At 40.5% G+C, this 17,671-nt stretch overlaps 3 protein-coding genes across 3 annotated transcripts in view; 2 read left to right on the top strand and 1 right to left on the bottom strand.

Annotated features, from left to right (window-relative positions):
• The window catches only part of LOC140323645 (transient receptor potential cation channel subfamily M member 2-like), a 30,143-nt gene extending 14,208 nt beyond the window's left edge, over positions 1-15,935 (top strand). The window contains exons 11-29 of the mRNA XM_072400909.1: positions 354-466; positions 1,395-1,490; positions 2,764-2,968; positions 4,101-4,219; positions 4,343-4,478; positions 5,175-5,346; positions 5,437-5,614; positions 6,742-6,923; positions 7,174-7,306; positions 7,643-7,730; positions 8,343-8,424; positions 8,733-8,890; positions 9,503-9,579; positions 9,927-10,022; positions 11,545-11,631; positions 12,540-12,645; positions 13,904-14,005; positions 14,089-14,199; positions 15,310-15,935. Coding sequence (XP_072257010.1) covers positions 354-466; positions 1,395-1,490; positions 2,764-2,968; positions 4,101-4,219; positions 4,343-4,478; positions 5,175-5,346; positions 5,437-5,614; positions 6,742-6,923; positions 7,174-7,306; positions 7,643-7,730; positions 8,343-8,424; positions 8,733-8,890; positions 9,503-9,579; positions 9,927-10,022; positions 11,545-11,631; positions 12,540-12,645; positions 13,904-14,005; positions 14,089-14,199; positions 15,310-15,435 — 2,367 coding nt within the window. The 3' untranslated portion in view covers positions 15,436-15,935. The remainder of the gene's footprint in view (positions 1-353; positions 467-1,394; positions 1,491-2,763; positions 2,969-4,100; positions 4,220-4,342; positions 4,479-5,174; positions 5,347-5,436; positions 5,615-6,741; positions 6,924-7,173; positions 7,307-7,642; positions 7,731-8,342; positions 8,425-8,732; positions 8,891-9,502; positions 9,580-9,926; positions 10,023-11,544; positions 11,632-12,539; positions 12,646-13,903; positions 14,006-14,088; positions 14,200-15,309) is intronic.
• Positions 1-17,671, top strand: part of LOC140321836 (transient receptor potential cation channel subfamily M member 2-like) — a 79,547-nt gene that overhangs the window by 21,164 nt on the left and 40,712 nt on the right. The gene's annotated exons all lie outside the window — the stretch shown is intronic.
• Positions 1-17,671, bottom strand: part of TPP1 (tripeptidyl peptidase 1) — a 78,062-nt gene that overhangs the window by 57,905 nt on the left and 2,486 nt on the right. Inside the window, exon 2 of the mRNA XM_072398617.1 lies at positions 17,228-17,287. Within this exon, the coding sequence (XP_072254718.1) occupies positions 17,228-17,287 (60 nt within the window). The remainder of the gene's footprint in view (positions 1-17,227; positions 17,288-17,671) is intronic.

Raw genomic sequence — 17,671 nt, 5'->3', positions numbered from 1 at the left:
ATCTTTACTCATCCTTACCAACCACCTCCTCTTTCCAGTCTTCTTCACCCTCCTCCATTTCCTTGAAGTCATCTTCAGCCTCATCTAGTCATGTCCATTCTTCATTAAAACATTCATTCATCTCAGGTATCCAAAAGCTCCTCCTAACAACTTCAATTCACTCCAGATACATTGTATAACTTCCAGCCTTGCTCCCTTCAATATCCTCCAGTCACCTCCTGCTCCCTCCATTCTCCTCCGCCATGTCTATAGTGTCCCTGTGTTTGTTGCATATTAAGCTGCAACTCATTGTTCTAATTTCTATCACCTGATGTTGTTGATAAAAAAAGTAAAACCTTATCTTATTTCTTCAGACATTCCTCACAAGGACCTGGTGGGGAAAGCTCTCAGTGGACAATGGCTCCATCCAGATTCTCCTGTGTATGTTGTTTTTCCCTCTCATCTATAGTGGTCTCATCAACTACAGGTCAGTCTACCTTTATTTCTCATATTTTAATAAATTGTAGATTGCTGTGAGAATATTAAAGCCTGGTGGTGGTTTGACACTTGTCAGAGCCCAATTAAGTTACAGATAAAATAGGATTATCCAACCCAACCTGGCATTGAAGGTACAGTCTGTCAGATATTGGGGATGTGAACATCCAAACTCTTACTTTTTAATTTATTCACTTTTTTAAAATTCACATAACTGTTTCACATCACCATTCAAAAAATCCAGATCTACAGCTTCCACATTTCATCTTTTAGTACCAAAATTCTTATCACTTCCAACTTTCAGGTTTTTATTAGCAGCCAGTGTTTAGGTTCATTGACTTAATCCATTCCCTCTTAACTTTTTGGGCAAACCTTTTTCTTTTGATTGTCTAATGTCATCTACCTACTACAGGCTTAATTGGTTAAACCCCTCACCTTCCAGTCCCTGGTGCCCCATTCTTTCAAACTAAAACAGTTTGATGCCACTTTGATGTTTGCGGTACAATCAATTATGGAAAGATCACATTTACAGAGAGTTTTCAGGTGGTCCACTATGATTTAATGAACATTAAACTGTTCCATTGGGTTTTTTTTGTCTGGAGTTCTGTTTTAGACACTACAGGTAGAAAAGGCTTGGATTAAGGTTTTGAGACCACATGCAAAAGTAATGAAAATGAGTAATAATTGGTAATGGGCCTTTATCGGCCTATTCCCGTTGTGTCCTTCCAGACACATGAGGCCTTCTGGATATCAACAGAGCAGCTAGTTGGTAGGTCTGATCTCCAAGTTATAGACTGTGTGACAGATAAGTAATTTCTCATGTATTACAGATAGTCAATAAAATTACCTAATACATTTAAACATTATCCAGACAACTCCTATCATTCTATTTATGACAATTTTTCTTTGCTGTTTTACAGGAAAGGCTCTACAAATTCTTCATCTTTTTTTGATGGAAATACAAATGAGAGAAGAATCAGAAGTGTCCGCCAAGATCCCAGAAACGCACCCCGGGGGTAAGGCAGAGCTCAGTGCCTCAGCTAATATAATAAAGAACCAGAAACAAACCATATTAGTGGAGTTACAATTATAAACTATAAAATTCAAATATGCTCACATAGATAAGATGTCTAATACATAGAGCTAGAGAAAACCAAAGGGGCTAACTGTGTTGCTAATTATGTTGCCTTTAACCACATCATCCTCATCACCATCCTTATTATCTATAACCTGGGGATGGACTTGTACATCTCAACCCTCTGGAGCGCTCAAGATCAGCCCCCTGTGCCAACCATATCATCATCATCATCTTACCACCAACACCTCCATTGTAATATCCAGGTTCTGATCAATATCCATCCATAAACACCTCTACCTGCTGACCTGTGGGTAAAAACTGCTGGACAATGATTGTAGATTGCTAGAGTGTATACCATTCTGTTCTCCAATGTGTATTGTGCTTATCAGGTTTTACTGCATAAATAATAATTAATTAGTACATTAATTAATCCCAGCATGGATATCACATTGCATGCTGAAAATCTAACAAGCTGATACATTTCCTAAGTCAATCAAAAATGGCTTTACATGGGCTTTCATGGCATCGCCTACTACGGATTGGTAAACTCCTCTTCACCAACCTCCATCCTAAATACCTTTACATTGGCGTTCATTACAAACACCTGCACACTAGTTTTCAACATTCTAGACTATCTTTCATCCTAAACAACCAGAACCAACATCATCCTATATGAACACCGCCTTGCCAAACTCCATTATAAAGCCTCCACCATGGCTTCTATCATAAACATCTCCTAACTAGCCCCATATTGGTCTCCACCATAAAAACATCTCTCCACTGGTTTTGATTAAAACCGCCATCTTCTTCATAAACATGTCCAAGCTGGTGTTTAATATAAGCATCTCTGTAGACTTTATGAAACACCTTTGCACCCGTCTCCATTTTAAGCACCTCCACTCCAGTCACCATCATCAACACCACTCCACATCTCCCTTCCTTTCCATTTGCATTACAAAACACCTTTTTCGTTCATTTTCATTTCTCAGTTGGCACCCAATATTTTCTTTTGATTTCCATTTCGAAACCTCTCCAAAACAAACATTCTTCATCTCTATTGTCGCCCCTGGACTTTATGCAGTCTACATTATCATCTATACTTTCCTGAAAGGAGCTTCTTTTGTGTTCTATTTAGGTCTTTTCTACTAAAGATCATTATATGTATATTGCCAATGATTAAACTAAGATAAAATGTTGTATTTTTCCTACAGACCTAAACCGTACAGCTGTCAGTGGAAGCTCCGCGCTTTCTTCACCGCTCCAATTGTGAAGTTCTATTATAATGTTGTATCATACGTTGGATTTTTGTGGCTTTTTGCATATGTTCTGATGATCGATTTCCAGACCTATCCATCCTGGAGGGAATATTTGTTGTACGTTTGGGTCTTCTCCATCTTCAGTGAAGAGCTACGTCAGGTATTGAAATATCAGAATGAAAATTAACAGTGTTCAAGCCCTCTATTTTATTGACAGCTGTGATGCAGTGCAATTCCTACATGTCAAATTTACAGAGAAAGAGGCAACCTGGGAGAAGGAACACTTCTTGTGTGGAATAACTACAGTTATAAGTGAACATTTCTTCTGTTCTCTTGGTCAAATCTATAATTGCATACACAGAGCTCAGATGCAGAAAAAAACATTGACACTTCAGGGAGATGAAATGCACTAGTACACAATATGGTTGATTTAGTAATTGAAGTTGGGATGATAGCAAGATATATTTCCTTAGCTTGTTCAATTAGCTCTGCCTATTTCAACCATTCAATCACATCCCGCGATAATGTCCTGTTTTTTATCACAAGCTTTCCTTTAAGATGAATGGGTCATCTTTGTAACATGAAGTTTCCCCAAGCTAGGCGATTTATCCTTTGCAAGGTAATAATTTCTATTAGTATATGAACGGCCGAAATCCCTTCGGTAATACAGCTTCATTGTGTGGCTAGACAGCTGTCTTTGTATGGAAAGTGTCATGAAAAGTGGAAGCAGAGTATTAAAGACTGGCTTTGCAGGGTTATCTCCAGTTTACCAGGCAGTTCTTATAATAGCCAAATTGTCCAGCTAAACAATAAATACCCAATAATCTTTATGAGTGCTGTTATGATCATAAATATCTTCTCGTAAACATGCAGATTCATCATGCATGTTGGTGTTGGTAATAGGTTCTTGTATTGACACCCAGCATATAAGAACTTGTGGCATCCCAATATATGCCCCTGAAGATTTTAATTTATTCAGTTGAAATAATTAGAAGTATTTATGCCTTCATATATTCCTTATACTCATTAGAACTGAGAAAATTACTATTACAAGGTATCATAGCATACAATATACCCCTGTATATGCCTGTGGGTGACTGTAAATTATAAGCCTCCAGAATGACGTTTTATCTTTCATATTATGAGCCTTAATAGTTAGGCTGTCATATTGCTGAGGATGAAAAGGTATCTGTTGATTATTACTGATCTTCTCTCCGCATGGCTATCTGCATGGCTGTCTGCTGACCTGTGTATATTCTATTTTTTGACTGCCCTTGTCTTCTGCTTCCCAGTTGCTTTATGACCCGGAGCACCGCGGCTTTGTGAAGAAATCTGCCGAATACATCGCAGAGTTTTGGAACCAGGTGGATTCGATGGCTTTGGGGTTATTCGCTGTAGGGCTGATATGCAGGTAAGGTTAATTGCAAAAGTCAAGAACTGGGAGCTCCATGTTGTTAGGACCACTGTGTCCTATTCTGTCAGATAAGGATGTTGTAGTATTTCCCCCTTCTAACAGCATCCTTGCTGTGTCTAGATTGGTTCGGACAGACACCGTCTATCTGGGTCGGGTATTTCTGTCTCTGGACTTCATGATATTTTGCATCCGGCTCATGCACATCTTCTCTGTCAGCAAAGTTTTGGGTCCTAAGATTATCATCCTCCGTCGAATGGTAAGACAGATATTTAGAAAAGAGGTGGAAATGTTCACTTCTTGAAGAAGAATTTGTCATTCTAATTACATTACATAGCCTAATGTTTTTGAACAGCTGGCCATTACATCTAAATGTGCTCGTTGGCCATTCTGTTCCATAACCATGGGCATTAAACTGGATCTTCCCATTTCTCTGTTCGGCTTTAACAGCTCAATTCTTTTAGAAAGGCTTTGCAAAAGATTTTGTAGTGTGTCTATGGGCATGTGTGTTAGCCAAAAAGAATTTAAAAAGTCTGTTACTGATGTTGGAAAAAGAGACCTGGCTTGAGACCTGCATTCCGATGAAGTTCAGCTCAGGACTTTGGTAATGACCACTTGAGCTTCTCCAAGCTAAATTACTAAAAATAAGTATTTAAGATCTACCTTTGTGTACAGTCATAATGATGGAACAGAATGGGTACTCTAATTGTCACAAAATGTGAAGGGCATAAATGTCTCTGTATGCTGTAACATTACCAGTACCTCCACTAAAAACACCTAAACTCAATAATTTGGTGAAATATCAACAAAACTTTGGCCAATAAATAGGTATAATGGTCAGGTGACAGCAAACTTTTGGCCATACAATATATAAATCATTTTATTGCAGCTGAATACTGGGTCAAAATAAACAGATGTTATCATTGTAAGAACTTGTATCTTTGGTCTCTTCCAGGTGAAAGACATTTTCTTCTTCCTTTTCCTTCTGGCTATTTGGATCATATCATATGGAGTGGCAAAGCAGGCAATTCTAACAACCAATGAAGAAAGGTTGGACTGGATTTTGCGCAATGTGGTCTACGGGCCATACCTCACCCTCTTTGGTCAGATCCCATCAGATGTAGACAGTAAGTTGGTTGGTGCTTCTTGTGGTGATTTCATGGTAAGCCAGTTGGATGTAATTTTAATAAGTGGTACATAACCTCTCTGTTTTTCAGGTTTAAACTTTGACCCAAAAAAATGCACACAAAATGGCACCGACGCCACTCTGCCGAAATGTGTTTTTAATGATGGATCCCAAGCACTCTTTCCAGAGTGGCTGACCATAATTCTCATGTGTTTATATCTCCTCCTGGCCAACATCCTTCTGCTCAACCTGCTTATTGCTATGTTTAGGTCAGAAGACAACTGACAGTTCTTAACCAGCAGAGAGATTATAGTGTATGGTGTGGTCATAGTTTGTAGATGGAGTCTATGTTGTAGGTGGTGCCTCTTATACCATTCCTGTTGTAAAAATACTTTATTCATTGGTTCTGTCCTCTGAAGACTATCTGCATTGTGGTCTAGCACCATTCTCTTTGTTTTAATGACACCCCTGCATAATTCAACCCACTTCCTGCTAGCCAAGTGCATTGCAGTTTCATCACAGCACTGTGTGCTCATAGTACAATTTCGCAGAGTATTGACATCAGATTTACTTTCTACATCCTTGAGGACACCTGCAGAGATGGAGGCTGTAGTTTTTAACTTAATTCCCCAACCTTTTGTATGAGTTGGTGGGGTGGAGCTCTGTATCCTTGCAGGGGTGGGGGAACCCTTGATAGGGCAAATTGCCTGATATGGTAGGTATAATAATGATCTTCTCCTGGTCTGGAGAGGTTCTCTTTATTTTCACCAAAATTTCTGGATATGAATTGTAATGAACTTGTTGACAACGTTTGATGGGAACCCATCAATTTTTTGGACTTGACTTTAAAGGGTGTCAATTCTCGAGCTGGAGGGACCCTTACAATGGATTCCCTCAGAACTGGTGAAGCAGCTTGGAAGGCTGTGAAATGTCTTCTATATTACAAGAATAAGTCCAGTTAAATGTGACCAACTTGTATATACAATGACCTAGATCAGGGGTCGGCAAACTCCCGCCTTTAGGGCGGGAATCGAGAGAGAGTCTGGCCTAGTGTGCTCCTGCCCACCCCTGAAATAGCCCAGTGGCCACAAATGTTTGCCTACCTCTGACAAAGATAAATGAAAAGCTTTACATATATCTTTTCTTTTAGTATGTTTACTGTTGGAAGAAAAAGCAAAGTTCAATGCAGGGGTGGTCAGATCCATTCTAGTCTCCCATCTGCATATCTTACTGTGTTATACACATTGTTATGGTTCGGGCATATATGTAGATTAGTCGCAAAGTTCATTTGCTTATCAGGACTTTTCTTTAATTCATGAGCTGAATCTTTACAAAAAGTAACAAAGAAGCAAAAATTCCAGTGGAAGGTAACTGTATCATCTGTTCTGTCTGACAGTTACACATTTGGAGAGGTGGAAAGTCACACGGATCAGGTTTGGAAATTCCACCGATTTGGCCTCATTAAAGAATATAAGGAGCGTCCCGCGGCACCTCCTCCATTTATTCTCCTGGCTCATCTTCACGACCTCCTGAAACATGGAATTTTTAGGCGTCCGGCCCATGGCCACAAAGTACTCAGTAAGTGTGCCTCCCTCGGGACACCGAAAATATGACCAGGTGGACTGCTGATAATCTTGGCCCCAGGCTAAGCCTCTAGGGCCTCAGCCGTTGTACTTCTTTCATGATTTGGCATGATTCACTGGATGTCTTGAACTGGGGATGGTTATTATTATGTGAGATATCGGTAGTCTATAACCATTATTGTAATACAAACTTTGTAAGAAGTTGGGCAATGATTGACATTGATGACTTTCCACCTCAATGGTAGGACGGGAGCTTGATGAGGGACAGGAGTCATCATTGCTTGCCTGGGAGTCCTACATGAAGGACAACTACCAGCAGATGCAGCAACAGCGAGATGAACATAGCCAGGAGAACTTGGTGAAGGAAACGGCTGACAGGTAATATCTCCCATTTTTTTTTTGACCATTTTTGCTGCAAATTAAAGGTTAACGGGAGGAGGAGTATCATTTTTATGACAATGGTAGGCCAAAGGTAAGCTTTTTTCCCTCATTTTACTAACGTGTTGGCTGCCAGATGTTCTCCTTTGTTGGCTACCAGGGAACAGTGCTGGAGATTTGGTAATGAAATGCCTCTTCCTCATTTAGTTTTGCTAATTCTACAGAGATACAGACTGATTTACCCTATTGTGCTCCTGATATAACAGGGTGTGGGTAGAGTCATAGTCTTTATATATGTTGCACATTACTAACAAGTCCTATTTGTGGCCTGTGCAGTGTCTCTGCAGTGCTACGTCTGCTGAAAATCGAGAAGGGCAGTGAAGGGCACCAGCTGGAAGAAAGGTTGTCTGTGCTGGAAGAACAGGTAATATTCCCAAGGTATAGTCCCTTGGCCCCTTACACCACCCTTTAAAGTCCCTCATGATGGAGTGTGTGCATCTCAACAATATACCCTGCATACCCCAAAAAAGTCCAAAAAATCCCTTGATAGAAAAACCTGGTCATATAGTATTTTCAGGGATTCATATGAACTTATCTTGTGGGCACATAATGTTAGTGAACATGGAATGTGTTGCTGCTTTAATGTGACCCTGAGAACTACACTGGAGAAAACATAGCTAAGTAGGGCCATGGGAGCAGGAGAAGACTAAAAAACGATAATCTCCAGGTTGGGGATGGAGCTTGGGGCTCTTTGTAGCTGTAGTGACATGCAGTAATTAAGTATGAGGAGAAAAAACTATAAAATGTATGTAAAGCCAACAATATTATATTAGTTGTAAAAGTGATATAAATAGAAATGAGCAAAGAAATAAGCCAAATGGAAAATGTTCCACAGGTTCATCATTGGACGTTTTTTTTCTATTTGTGTACTGGTGACAACTGTAAAATTTGGATTTATGATTATTTTCTTCACTGTTACAAGGTTGATTGCCTGAGGGGATACAGATGTCTAACTTTTTTGTGTTTTCTGTTGCAGATGGCCCAGTCTACCCAATATCTTAATTGGATCATCTCAGCTCTGACAGAAAAGGGTTTTAGCAGTAGGACACGGATATTAGGTCAGATTGGCAGATTGACACAATGGGGCTGATTTATTAAAGCTCTCCATGACTGGTGAAGATACAATATCATGGGGGAACCTTGGTGATCCAGCAACCCTGGAATGGATTTCGTAGTAATTATTTGCTAATACTTGGCAAATATTCAAGCCTGGACCAGATCCGTTCTAGGTTTGATGGATTACCCTATTTTATCTATGATAGTAAATATATTTCAGTCTTGGAGAGAATAATTGGATCAGACCTAATTTGTTTATAAGGATATGAGGGTGGTTCTACTATTATATCACTTTGAGTTTCTCCTTCAGTCCACAGTAGCTCACAGGACTCCGAGGATAAGGCCTCAGCAAACACAGATGGAATTACGGAGAAGAACTGCCTATATCATGTAAACTCCCGGGTCCTGCATTACCCAGACTCTAGAATGATCCGCCACCCAGTGCCTGATGAGTTGGTACCATGGGAGGTGAGTACCAGGAGTACCATAGCTGGAAGCCATATTTAGAATGTGTGCAAAGTGTGCTGTGTTTGGCTGGTATCTGTGACACTTGGTGAAAAGGTCCCTTTATTTCATGTACTTCTGTTACACACTACACTAACCCACTATCCTTAGCCTTCCTGGCCTCCAGATGCATACATACCTCTGTAAGAAGTACAACAACAAAAGCAGCTGCAAGTATCTTTGCCTAACTCATTATCTTATTCTGCATGCAAGAATATTACCCCTCAAATTGTAATCAGTTGTGCAATTACATCACCATCATGGAGGTTTGTGAAGCTCAAGTAGCTGCTAAACATCAGATGATAGTGATGTTTATGGTTTCAAGCTTGGGGGATTACCGGTATGTTGTGCCATAAAAGACAAACACTTTTAGGCACCTCTTGGGTCAAGTATTTAGGAATCAATCATTTGGCATTCATTTTGGAAACTTAAAGACTTAAAGGGTTGGTGATTCTCTTAGGACATGTGCAAGGGACTTCCAGAGGGGAGCTGCAGCCCAAGGCAAGTCCTGGAAGGGAAAGAGAAGTAATGATCATGGTGAATGTCCTAAGTGATTACCTTTTATATTATTTATAGGTGGAATTCCCAGAATATAATCCTCCCCTATACAATGCTGAAAGGAACGACCGCGGGACGTATAACCCAAACACAGAGTGAGTCATTCATTTTTAGCATTCATCTTAGGTTTACGTGGAAAAATGGATTTTGGTATGTCCTGGTTAAAGCTAAATCTTCTGGAGTATAATTCCAATATGCACTACCAATAATTTGTTAGCACGAAGAGCAGAACAGCACAATGTGTTTTTATGTTATAAAAAGGTTCAAAATACATTTTGTAGAATTATATATTAAACATTATTATAAATAAATTATATATGAAAAAACTTACAGAAGACATCGCATAGATATCAATGTCATATAGTAAAAATTAAAGAGGTCCTGTCAAGTATACAGCCTCTGTACTCACCCCATCTTCTTTTTCTACCTCTCTTGAATCCAGGATGGAGCAGAAAAAACGCAAATACAATTCTGTGGATGGACTTTTTGACTTTCGTAGTTGCTGTGGCACCTATACAGTTCAAGATGGTTTGCCGCTGTAAGTCTAATGTGTTTTCTTATGTGCAGATCTGTATCCATTTCAATTGATGACCTCCTAAAGGGGTGTTTGAAATTCTCCCTGACCTAAATTTGTAAAAATAATAAAAGATGAAAAAGATGAACATGAAAATGTTGATGTGGATGCCACAGAGCCCAAGAAAGGGTAGGCAGCTTGTAAAATCAGGTCAGGAACTCTTGTTACTTGTAGCTTGTCACACTTACCTCTTCCTTGGCGCCTCTCTCCTGCGGGCAATTCTGACCTTGGGTGCACATGTTCTTCCAAGTTTAATCAGCATTGCCCCTCTTGCTGGCAAATCAGGAAATAGCGTTCCAATAGTCCCTGGCTATTTAGTTGTTTTAGACACTCTGTGTTCATGCAATTTGTCTCTGCTAGCTCTGCTGAGCATTTCCTATTCACCTGTTGCCTGGCTGAGTGTTTCCCAATCCAACCCCTCTGCTAACCCCTTGATGTCCAGTCTGTTGTTCCTCAACATGTTCCCCTGTGCTGTTCCAGTGTTTCCTGTGTCTCCCTAAATCTATTTTATTCCTAAGTGACCCCTGTACCTCTAGTCTCTTCCTGTGTTCCCGTCTCATCGGTGACCCCCATGTCATCCATGCCTCCAGTGTCTTCCTGTGTCTCCTGTATTCCCCTGTGACTTTAGTAACCCCCTTGACACCCGTGTCTATTTCTGGTACATGACCCCTGGCTTTTTTTCTGACCTCACTTGTTTGCTTTCTGCCTCAACCCCAGCCTTCCTTTACTATTCTCTTGCCCGCTGATTCATTGTTCTGCCCACCCTGGTGTGCCCAAGGACCGCAACCTGGTGACTGTCTGCAGTGCAACGCCCTCACCTCTAGAGGCTGTGGGGAAGACAAGGCTGCTGTTTAAATCCTGCACCTTGGCCATTTTTAGGGCTCTCACCACCATTGAGCAATCCATTGCGCCCCCAAGTTCCAAATGCAACATAGACAAAAATGGCCAAAATCTGTTGACATGGGTTTGAAAAGAGAAGACTATATTTTTATTCGGTACACAACAATGTAATGGCAGCTTTTTTTTAGTAATATTAATATTATAATTAATAAACAGGATTTATATAGTGCCGAAATATTGTGCAGCGCTGTACATTAGACAGTGATTGCACATGACAGACAAATACAGACAGTGACACAGGAAGAGGAGAGGACCCTGCCCCCAAAAGCTTACAATCTAGGAGGTGGGGGAAGTATCACACAATAGTAGGGGTTCACAAACTGACCACAAATGAACCCAGGGCATTGCTACCGTGCACTAATGTATCTGGGGCTTTGCTACTGTCACACATAAATAAAGGAATAGAAAAGCATTGTCACTATGTATAGTCTTACTGAGTAGTCCTATTTTCCAAGATCTTTTATATAGAGTTTGCTTGGGTAATAAGTAAGCATGGCTTTTCCTCTGTCTGTATCTCCAGAAAGATGAAAAAATAGAAAGTGTAAACTCCCAAAACTCCCAAAAACAATATCACCTCTTTTTGCAGGAACCCAATGGGACGAACTGGACTGAGGGGAGTTGGGAGTCTGCGTTGGTTTGGACCAAACCATTCTTTGCACCCAGTAGTGACAAGGTAAGCAGAAATCAGGTTTATTTATGTACTCTTCTCTCTACAGTTGATGACTAGGTGTGTACCTCAGAACAGAGAACGGAGAAGTAGAGTACATTGGACTAAAAAAGAAAGGACAGAGGACAGAGTAATGAAGAATGGAGGACAAATCAGGGTGCAGCAGGAGGGTGAATTATGATAGCACAGAGGGTATGGCAGGACAGCTCAGAACTTGAAGGATGGATCAGGACAGCAGAGAGGAGCAAGCAGAACAAAACAAACTATAGACAGAACAGAGAATGGAGCAGGACAGCATATAGGATTGAACATAGAAGGTGGAGAAGGACAGGGCAGAGGGTATGGTCATAAGATGGCTTGGAGCAAGGTAGACGGACAGGAAGATAAATAGGGCAGGATAGAAGAGAAGGTGGAGTACATTTGAGGATGGAGCAGACAGCAAAGAAGAGAATGGTACACCAGAGAGAATAAAGTAGACAGTCCAGAGAAGAACAACAGAGTGAATAGAATACACAGTACAAAGTAGATCAGCAGAAAGGATAGTAAGGGCCAGATGACGGAGCAGGGAAAGAATAGACCATGACAGCACAGCATAGATTAAATAGGACAGTGCAGAGCATAGAGAAAAAAAAAGAGCAGAATGTAGAAAAAACAGAACAGCACTGCAAAGAAAATGGAACAGAAAACACAGAAGATGGAGCAGATGGCAGATAGAACAGTGTAGATGTAGGGTGGAGCCCAGAGCAGCACGGAACATATAGTACATAAATATGTGTAATACAATTAAAGGGTACAGGGCAGTGGTCATGTTGGTGACCCCGGCATGAAGGACAATACCATTTGTAGGGTATCTAATATTCTTGTTCTGATGTGACTGCACCCACTAACTGGTATATTCTATGATTTTATTCTAGGTGGACCACCAGCTCTGCCAATGGGCCAAACAGGAAAGCATCCAAGAATATGCTGGAGGTTCTGGTAGTAAGGAGGAGAGAGAATGATCTTTGGTCACTACCAGGGGTGAGGAAGCTTTTAATAATAATCACTACTTAAAGTAATGAGGGAACAATATTTGCCAATGTGCTCAATGAACCTCAATGTATGCTGTTACAGGTGATTCTGGGTAATTTATGGGCAGCACGATGGCTCAGTGGTTAGCACTCTGGCCTTTGCAGCACTGGGTCCCAGGTTCAAATGTCATCCAGGACACTATCTGCATGGAGTTTTCAGGTTTTCCTTGTGTTTACATGGGTTTCCACCGTGTACTCTGGTTTCCACCCACATTCCAAAAACATGCAGTTTTGTTAATTGGCTTCCCCAAAAGTTGACTTTAGAATGTACAAAAGACATATCACTATGGTAGGGACATTGGGAGCCCCCTTGAGAGACAGCTAATGACATGACTATGAACTCTGTGCTGTGTAATATGTCAGCGCTATATAAATACTGTAAAATAATATTAATTTTTGGTAATTTTCAGGTATTGCTAAGCCTTCTATGTGAGAGCATTTGCTCTTGGTTGTGTATCTGGGAATTTGTAAACTGACAATATAAATTATGCTTAGTTAAAACAGACTGAATTATCCCTAAATAACTAAAGCTCGCTTCATAGGGAGGGATTCGGTGTCCTACTTTAAACATGTGACGCATGCCATTGGTCATTTATCACATGACTAAGGACCATCAGGCAATAGCTGGCCACCTTCCTGTGTGTATGTGGAAGACTGCCATGATACTTCATCAATGGATTGAAAATAAGGAGCAGCAAAATGACTCTGACACAGAATATAGGATGGTGGTGTGGATTACCATTGTTGCCTTCATAGGATTAGCATGAAGATAATAAGAATAAGAATTAATTCAAACGTACATGGTCACCTGACCATCACACCTAAGTAAGCTTGTTGGAAATCCTATTCTAAAACCACAGATGGTAATAGACCTACCATGGCCCCTTTGTCTCTATAAAAGCTTCCATTCTGGAGGCCTCCTGGTAAAGCTTTCTGGTGAATCTTTTCACTAGATGTTGAAGAGTATTTGTGCCCAAAGTTGTACCTGTGACCAAATTTATTCTACTATATGGGCATTTGGGAGCTCAGGTACTGATGTTGATTGTCAAAACAAGAGACGTCAGCGTTTTGTGCAGACCAGTCAAGTTTCTCCATACCAGACTGGTCAAACCATGTCTTCTAGCTGGCTTTGAAGTATAGTCATGCTGTATATGCTGTCATGTGTATTCTGAGTAATGTCCTTCTGCATTTTGGGGATTTATTTTTAGGGCACATTGGATCCCGGACAGAAGGTTCCTATTAAGTTCCAGGCTCTACTGAAGAAATCCTACCTGGGTAAATTTCTGGCATTGCTGGGCTCTGGGACAGAGGTTAGTAATTTGCTGCTTATATGTTGGTACACTGATTGGGCTAATAGGAGTAAGATGTTACAATATTTATGTCTCTCTAATAGGTCTTCCATGGGTACCTGGATGACCCTCGAAACACAGACAATGCCTGGATAGAGACTCAGGCAATCAACGTCCACTTAGACACAAAGGAGAGCTTAGAAAAACTTTTGAAGGTGAATAAAAGTTCCAGTATTTTATTTTTTGTTCCACGAACCAACACACCCCCAAGTCCCATGAGTTAGGGTAAGGAGCGATGACATGTGACACCTTTTCTTTTTAAAGTGGCACAGTTAAAGTAAAAAAGAAGCAGCTGCTGAAATAATGCCTCATGAACTTTCCTTTCTTACTTAATGTAAAATAGGATAATTAGCCTCCTTTTTAGTGAAAACAATGGAAAATCTTTATAAACTGGGGAAATTATCTGCAGTCAGAATGGTTTTCTCTCTAGTAGTCGGAATGAGTTTGGAAGTTGCCAAGACAGATTAATAACAAGGATGACTGGTGGAATCCATATTTCCTATGGCACACCAATTTGTATTCTTCCCTCTGTATTCTGTCCTTTGATTCATCACATGATCCCCGACTGCTCAGGAAGGATTCTGGGTATAGAATATTATATGTTTCTATTAGAGCCCCCTTTCTATTGAAAGCCTGGATCTTTTTCATACTTGTGGTAAACTGCAACTGCTTCCAACCAATCCTTTTCAACAGTATTTAGCAACTTTTTTATGCACTCATCTTCATGTGGTTCCCATTGTGGTAGTTTGCTGCAAGGTGTCCGGACATCAACATTCTACTGGGCAACTTTAAGTCATCAGCTGCTTCAATTTACTTTGCCATTGCCATTGCGTGGTTGTTGCATTGGAGATGACCCATGACCACACCACAACTGAATGACAGTGTTTGTCAAACATTGCTTTTGAAAACTGCTCCCTGGTGCACATGCAATTTTAGAATATCTGAGCGAGGCCTTACTATTCCTCAATCAATGTATATAAGTCAATTAAACAGGAATATGCATCTTGTGGAATCAACGTACAGTCTGAAGCAAAACACCATTGTAACTTTCCTTTAAACCCCATTGGTGTAATGACAAATCTCTCTGTCCTGGGAAATCTCCGGCGGTACTTATCTTTATAGGGTACAAATCTCTTTATTGATTATGGGTCAGAGGCATTACACTTCCGTTTGTTCAGTGTTCTGTGCAGGTCACTCCAGTTCCTCCATACCAGACTGGTCAGTGTTCTGGGCAGTTTTTCCATTTAAGTCTTTTGTCGTTTCAGAACCTGAAGGAATCGGATCATGAGATAACACTGCGCTGGCAACTCCTGGACCACAAGATTCCTCTGTATGCCAATGAGAAGGAGATTCTTCAGAGGACAGCCGAGCACCTCCATGCCCCTTTTTAATTTTCTTTGGAAAAGCAGTGAGGCCAAATTATGACTGTATTTGGTATAGCTTAAACGATGGGGGGCTAAATATCAATCAAACAGGAAGTCGTTATGGGAGACCAATGGACCAGGATTCAGCAACAAGGGTGCCAGTAAAGATGCCAACTAAGGCCAAGTCAGCCAACCACTGAGTGTTAAAAAATAAAAATGAACATTAAGGTCCGTGAGGCTGCTTACCTCTATACTATGAAGCACAGCCAAAACAAACACAATCAATCCATCTCTGCATTCACAACAGTTTCAAAAACCATAAATGCTGAGGAAAGAAGAAATGGAGCCCCTTAATATACTGACATCTGAGGACGGTGGGGCCCTATGTGCATATTTAAAGCAGTTCTGCCATATTCAGGCACCAGGGCTTGGTCACTGTATCATACTGCTCCTTGCCAATCCTGCTTTTTAACACTAACAGCCCAAGGGCCGTATTACCCAGAAATTAAATTTTAATGTTTGGTGGATGCTGGAGACATTTATATGTTACAATGAACTACTCCTATTTGCACATTTTGGTCTGGTAAATATACTATTGGATGCACTTTTATAAAACTGTTCCATATATGCAAACAAAACTGATTTTTTCCAGAAAGCTGATAAATTCCTGTGCCCTTTGCTTGTGCTGTCCTCCCTTGTAATGCTTCCAATTCTCCTATAATATGTAATATAGAGAGAAGAGGGGGTGATCTGTAGTCTTCCTGTCCTAGGGACCTTAAAAGAAATGTGCTATTGGTTGGAGAAACCAGGTAAAAGAAATAGAATTGAGGCTGAAAAAAAGGAACTGATGCAGCTACCACATCTAAGGACTGCAATATATGGCATTTCTGTTATAGATACACTTTATTAAATCTAGCAATCCATTCTCTCTATTGGGGACTCTATTTGTGAGATCTCTGCAAGGAGTTCCCTCCACCATCGCTGTGCTGAGTATTATTAATTATTAAACAGGATTTATATAGCGCAAACATATTACGCAGCGCTGTACATTAAATAGGGGTTGCAACAGCAAAAATGAGGGGTAAAGGGCTGAAAAGATGGACAGAGTGGGCTTTAAAAGAGGTGAAAATGAGAGAGGGTGGGGTAGGAAGGACTCTGTATGTACATCTAGGTGAGAAAGGAGACCACACCACCCCCCACTTTGTTGCCAGGTCTAGGGGTATGTGTAAAGTGCAGGCCTCCATAGGAGAGAGCAGCAGCAGAGGCAGAGACAGAGGAGGAAAGCCAAGTTTTAGTGAGAGTCAGGAAGTTCAGATATTTAGAAAGGAGAAGGTTGTATGGAGGCTTTTACTGACAAAAGATCTGGCATTCCATAGACTGCCAGAAAAAGGGGGGTAAGAACTTATGGGTAGGGTGAATGGGGATGAAGTTAGGAGAAAGTAATATCTTGCTGAAAGTGTTGGGAAGAGAGAGGCTGTGGGGACTAGAAAGCAGCAGTAGAGAAAAAAGGGTCAGGAGCCCATCATTCGAGAGGCGATCTGTCTCCGTCCAGCCATGTGGGACACTATAAAAATAAATAAATTTATTGACTGGAGCCACCAATTGCAGTCAGTCATTGTGCAGTGTAAAAATATCCTCCCCTACGGAGCATAACCAGAACCCTGACACTCGGGATCCAATGTCCCCCTAATTTCAAGCAACACAGCCCAATGCAGCCGGTGTAAATGAATTCTTATTCACAAGTGAGGTTACTATCTGAATCTGATGGTGAGGATGGTATTGGGAAGATGCTGCAGGGAAGTTCTGAAAGGACACAAACCTGAGACTTTGTTCTGGTTCCCGGGGGACCCAGCCTTCCAGCTCCACCAGCAGCAGAAACCTGGGGAAGAAGAGAAGAAATCCAGTTATTGCTTTGTAATGTCACCCAGAATGCAATGCTGCGAGGGGAGAAATCGGTGAATGAAGGACAGATGATGATGTGTAATTTATTTGTACTTTATATATAGGACAGGAATATCTATACTGTATATATACATATATAGCAATACATTATAGGTGTATTATACAATGATGGATGGATATATATATATATGTTGTGTATAGTATGACAGAGATACTGCAGTGATATTTATATATATATATATATATATAAAGATAGATAGATAGATAGATAGATAGATAGATAGATAGATAGATAGATAGATAGAACAGGATAGCAGATCCTTTACTATTTAGCAGATCCTCTATTTATATAGCAGAAACA

Source organism: Pyxicephalus adspersus, chromosome 1, assembly GCF_032062135.1.
Source record: "Pyxicephalus adspersus chromosome 1, UCB_Pads_2.0, whole genome shotgun sequence".
Lineage (NCBI taxonomy): Eukaryota > Metazoa > Chordata > Amphibia > Anura > Pyxicephalidae > Pyxicephalus > Pyxicephalus adspersus.
The sequence above is the reverse complement of the archived record's forward strand: the minus strand, read 5'-3'. Positions and strand labels throughout refer to the sequence as shown.